The following is a 5,087-nucleotide window of genomic DNA, read 5'->3' as shown; positions in this document are numbered from 1 at the left end:
AAATGGTTAGGTCGCAATCTCCTCCCAATGAGAGAATAACACATTTTCTCAGGACTCTATGCTCTTTCTCTTACCATGAACACTACAGCCTCTGTCCGGGTCTGTCTCACATGCTTTAGCCAGAGGGCATCTCATCTTTTTTGCACGGTAAACAGGAAGTAACACCGCATGCAGGGTTCAGTTTCAATGACCTGAATATTGTGTTATTTAACACTCAGTGCATGAATCATTATCTTTTTGTCACTAAAACATGATTCATTTATTCAGATGGAACTTGTAAAACAAACATTCGTCATCCAAAGTACAACAATGGGCAAAGAAGTCAGTCCATTAGGTGTTACTGCCCATTATATCCATTTACAGTAATATCACATCTTACTCAAAATTTATGTGACCCAGTTAGGTAACTATCATCACACAAAGTGGGTCAGAAATGCTGTATGTAACAGCTGGAGTCATGGTAACACATCTTGAGGGTTTAAGTGGTCACTTGTTGGCCACAGCTCGGTGTATCCTAGCAACAACTTCAGGGTTAGGCAAGAGAGCAGCAGCTTGGGCCAGTTGAGGCAGCAGTGTGTAGGTGGAGGTGCGGAGGTACTGAAAGAGGTCCTGGAAGCCTTGGAGATGAGCAATGACCTGAGGGGGGACACCCAAAGAACGCCCCAGTCTTCTCAACAAGTTCCTGTTGTCAGAAGAGTCCAGCAACAGGGATAGGTCTTGGATTGAGTCATAGTCCAGCATCTCAATACCCTGACCTGGACCAAGAAGAACAGTAAAAGTAAAATCACCCACTTAAATTGCAGGAATCTCTGTAGAAGGATTGAACTTCTCCATAAACCTGCCAAAAACCTTTAAACCAACAATTTACTATGATGTGTGCACATTCTGAAAAAGATCCTCAAAGTTGGTGAAATGAGGAACATTACATTAAAATACAATGAATGTGTATTGCACAGTTGCAATGAGTGGAGGATGTACCTTGAGCCATCTCCCATATTTTCTGTAGTTTTTGCTCCATCTGATGATGACAAAGAAAAGACGATAGTAAGAAAAGGTAGGTACTACAGATTCTAACACCATTCTTACAGGAACAAAAAGATTAATATACACAATTTCAATTCATTTCAATGTTGTGGGCTTAATCGGCTTAGTTCACCACATGTTGACGCATCATATCACTGAACAGATTTTACCTTTCTTTTTGTTAGCTGATTGAAACTCTCTCTATTTTTCTTTCTTTGTTTGTTTCGCTCTCTTTTTTGCAAAGAGAAAATAGTTTCCAACATGGCATTGAGGTCTGTGGATTATCTGGGATCATCTACTTCGGGAGAGGAACATAATTTAGTTGGTTTTGTTTTTACATGTTGTTCTTCCGTGCTTTGATCACCATAAGTGAAATTCCCCTTTGTCCCAGTTGTAAATGAGGTCTCAATAACAAACAAAATAATTAAATAAATAAATAAAACCAAAACTCTAGTATGCTAAACTATGGGTTATCCATGGGCTATCTAAAGAGCACATTAATTTAAGCAAATAGCATTACTTGAACCCTGATCTTACTGATCAATACAAAGTGGGTTCAAACTCTTGTTAAGTTTTATTATTGACTTTAGTGTTACATCTTGGAGTAGTTCGTGTTTTATTTTGAAAAGTTATTCTCTCCTTGTGTATTTCCTTAGTTTTACGTCCTGTGTTTTCCCTGCCTTGGTTGATTGCCTCATGTGTTTCACCTGTCTTGCTTCACTCACCTGTGTCCTGTTTAGTTATTACCCCATGTCTATATATATTTGGTTTTCAGTTCAGTCTTTGTCCGAGTCTCTGTCTTGTTTTTCCTGCGAGTTAGGCTATGTTCACGCCGCAGTTAAAAGTGACCTGAATCTGATTTGTTCGCTCAAATGTGACCCATATCTGATTTGTTTCTGACAATGTGAACAGCACAAGTCGCATTGAATCTGACATTTCCAAATCCGATTCAGGCCACTTTCAAATGTGGTACTAAATCGGATACATAGGATTTTTTTGAATGCGACCACAATCTGAACAGTCAGGTCGCATTTAATGCGGCTTTGCCGTTACTCAGGAGCAACACACACCAGCAGCACATGTTCTGCATAAAGACATCATTGGAGTATTCATTTTCTTTCTCGTCTTCTTTCCTCCTGTTTAACATCACCCGCCCACAAATTTGCCGGCTGCCGCCACACACTGTTTTCAACATTAGACCATAAATGAGACTACCAGTAACTTCACCAGCTGTTGCTGTTGCTGTTGCCATGTTCGCTTCCGTAAACACTGTGCTGTGCGTGACGTCATTAATGATCACCTGAGCATGCGGGTCACTTCAGGAGGCCACATTTAAAAGTGTAATATGAACAGCCAAACAAAAAAAATCGTATTTGAGCAATACATTGGAATTGGGTATTAAGGCCTGCAGTGTGAACGTAGCCAAAGTTCCTGTTGTGTGTTCTTTGCTGCCCATGTGGCCAGAGTTATTTAGTTGTTTTCTCCTGAGTTGGCCAATAAAGTGCCCGTTTTCCAAGACGGTCTGCTTTTTGGGTCCACCTGCTACACATCCGTGACATTCCGCTGTCAAACTATAATTATTTAGCATTGAGTTTTTTCTTAATCAACAACATTATACTTTTTGGACAGCAGCTAATATCCCGAGCTGAATAGTTAAAAGCTAAAACCAATATTTTAAGAAAAAGATTCATTAGACCACTATACCTCCTCCATGGAATAGCAGCTGCTTTGCTGATCCTCCTGTGAGATGTGAGAGCTCTCTTTTTTTTGATTGGAGGACTTGATGTTGGTGGTGACATTAATCACAATAGAAGTAGGATGCACCTCCTTCTCATGACTAATGGAGCTCAGGCATCTGTGTGGAGAGGTAATTCATGTGTAAATAATGATATAGAGACTAATCAAACTTGCACTGTGAAACAATATTTTCAAAGCACCTGGGGGAATCTTCAGCTAGAGCGAGTATCTGTGATGGGTGCTCTGTTGGTTTGGGGCTGGACAATGGTGGGAGCTGAATGTCTGCTTCAGAGAACAGACCTTTAGGTCCTGGGCAGTACTCAGGAACCTGCTCTGAACATTGCAAGTGAATATGAGCCAAATTTAATGAAACAAATATAAGATAGAGGGAAAGAAATGGCTGGAATATGAATATGTGTGTAACTTACTGAATCTCTCAGCAGTCAGGAGGAAAGCCCAAAGCAGCAGAGCAATAAGGAAAATCAATGAAGCTGTTGCTGAGCCAATCAGGACCATTGAAAATGTTTCCTCTTTAACCCCTTGATTAAACAGAAGATGTCAGATTGAAATCAAGATCTCAAATGAAAAAGTTGATTGTGAAAATCTATAGTGTTACTCACTTTTGTCTTTAGGTTCTTTGAAATTTCCCCTGGACACAGTGACAGCAATATCTGTCAGAGAACAGCAATTATAATTTTTCCTTGACGCCAATCAATAAAACTACAAGTGTATTGTCATTGTACTGTTATCCAGTGGCTGGGTTATATCTGGATGTTACCTGCTTTGGAGCCTTGAGCTGTCAAAAGGAAACACTCCTTATGTACTGTGTCATGGTTGTAACAAGGCACACAGGGCAACTCCACTTCCCCAGTAATGCTCCTAAGTTCATAATACCTGCCAACACAAACAGCCACTTAACACAAAACACATGTTAGGATTTATCAGCTGGGTAGTATTAAATGTAACTCACCCTGGCAGACACTGCCCACACAGAGCATCACTGGTGGATAAGCATTTTGTTTTCTCCAGGCGGTTCAGCAGATTACACTGTGTGCATCTTTTGCAAGGAGTCACATCTGTATCCGTGCTGAATCTCCCCTCTTTACACACCATACAGACACCATCACCGCCATCACCAAAGCCACAGTCCTGAAGGTGATGCAAAATATAGACTTGGAGCCAGATGGCAGGAATGCCGAAGAAAGGAAAGCTGAAGGGACAAAATGATGCTTCCACAATAATAGTACATGTGTTACCTCTGAGAGCTGTTCTCCTGGCCCACATACAGGGCATGAAACACAACTGCCATTAGGGTGAAAGAACTGTGCCTGATCACAGCTGGGCTCAGATTGTACCAGCACACACCAAACCTGAGGAAATACACATCTTAATTATTGATTATCTGGACAATGATACAGAAAAAGTGTTATAAACATGCTTAAAAGTCAGACTAGACCTACCATGAGCAGGACAGCATGGTGAAAAACCTCCATTGAAAAACTCTCTTGCTCAAAAAAAAAACTGCAACCCTATAAAGTAAAATGTTCCCATGTGTACAGAGTTTTAAAATTCACTTCAATTTTCCAATATTCAAGCAAATTACACAAATTAAGACGAAATTGCTAAGAAAAAAAGCGTACTTATTGAGTCACAGCGAGTTCTTACAATATTTCCAAAATTTCTCACTCCAACTCAGCAGGGGTAACCCGGGATGGTGGGAAAGATCTGTGGGAATCCCCTTATTCTACCTCACTTGTGACGCAGAAGAGGTTCCCGACCAGACTATCAAACAAGGGACAAATGAATACTTTCAGGACCTCCACCTGGGCACCACACGTCACACCTGGTCTTCTCATATTCCCTCTGGGGAAACCGCTTGTTTTGACTTTGCCTTCTCAGAAGGGTGGGAAGAAGGAGGAAGGAGGGAATTAAAATGCATGAATGAGACCCTTGTTAACAAACCTGTTTCCAACAAAAAAGACTTTGTGTATGTGAGTGTGTTATAACAAAACCTTTCATGCCACTATTCTTTTGTTGGCTTAGCTACTTACTAACCTGAAGAGGGTCAAGCTGAAGGCAAGACCCATGTTCATAAGATACCTACTGTATATTACAATGAGTTAATTTCCCATGTTGAGAAGAAATAAAGTTGCAACTTGCTATTTGAACACTGGGTGGGGCTATGGAGCCACAAAACAGACAAAAAACTCTCCGTCATTGTTGAAACCCCGACAGGAGAATATATGGGTATATATTAAGGTGGAGTTATTGACATACATAGTCGTTTAAATTGGCATTGTATGGACCCGTCTCACTTTCAGGTCTAC

The 5,087-nt window shown here is 40.7% G+C and overlaps 1 protein-coding gene across 1 annotated transcript; it reads right to left on the bottom strand.

Annotated features, from left to right (window-relative positions):
* Positions 1 to 437: 437 nt before the first annotated feature.
* On the bottom strand, positions 438 to 4,452 carry LOC128363010 (tumor necrosis factor receptor superfamily member EDAR-like). Its single transcript, XM_053323893.1, has 11 exons — positions 4,401 to 4,452; positions 4,221 to 4,289; positions 4,017 to 4,130; positions 3,731 to 3,909; positions 3,539 to 3,654; positions 3,381 to 3,431; positions 3,189 to 3,299; positions 2,961 to 3,093; positions 2,728 to 2,878; positions 979 to 1,018; positions 438 to 755 (listed from the first exon to the last, which is right to left on the bottom strand). The coding sequence occupies exons 2-11, from the start codon at positions 4,251 to 4,253 to the stop codon at positions 487 to 489; spliced, it is 1,197 nt and encodes a 398-aa protein (XP_053179868.1). The 5' UTR covers positions 4,254 to 4,289; positions 4,401 to 4,452; the 3' UTR covers positions 438 to 486.
* Positions 4,453 to 5,087: the final 635 nt, after the last annotated feature.

The sequence above is a fragment of the Scomber japonicus genome, chromosome 8 (genome assembly GCF_027409825.1).
Source record: "Scomber japonicus isolate fScoJap1 chromosome 8, fScoJap1.pri, whole genome shotgun sequence".
NCBI lineage: Eukaryota > Metazoa > Chordata > Actinopteri > Scombriformes > Scombridae > Scomber > Scomber japonicus.
Note: the sequence above shows the minus strand (reverse complement) of the source record. Positions and strands in the feature narration are given on the sequence as shown.

Excerpts from the sequence above, each read along its gene's own strand:
- LOC128363010 (XM_053323893.1), bottom strand. The coding sequence starts at position 4,253 with ATGGAGGTTTTTCACCATGCTGTCCTGCTCATG. Across the intron at positions 3,300-3,380 it reads CAAAGAACCTAAAGACAAAA|GGGTTAAAGAGGAAACATTT; the intron begins GTGAGTAACACT and ends TGTTTAATCAAG. Across the intron at positions 756-978 it reads AATATGGGAGATGGCTCAAG|GTCAGGGTATTGAGATGCTG; the intron begins GTACATCCTCCA and ends TTCTTGGTCCAG.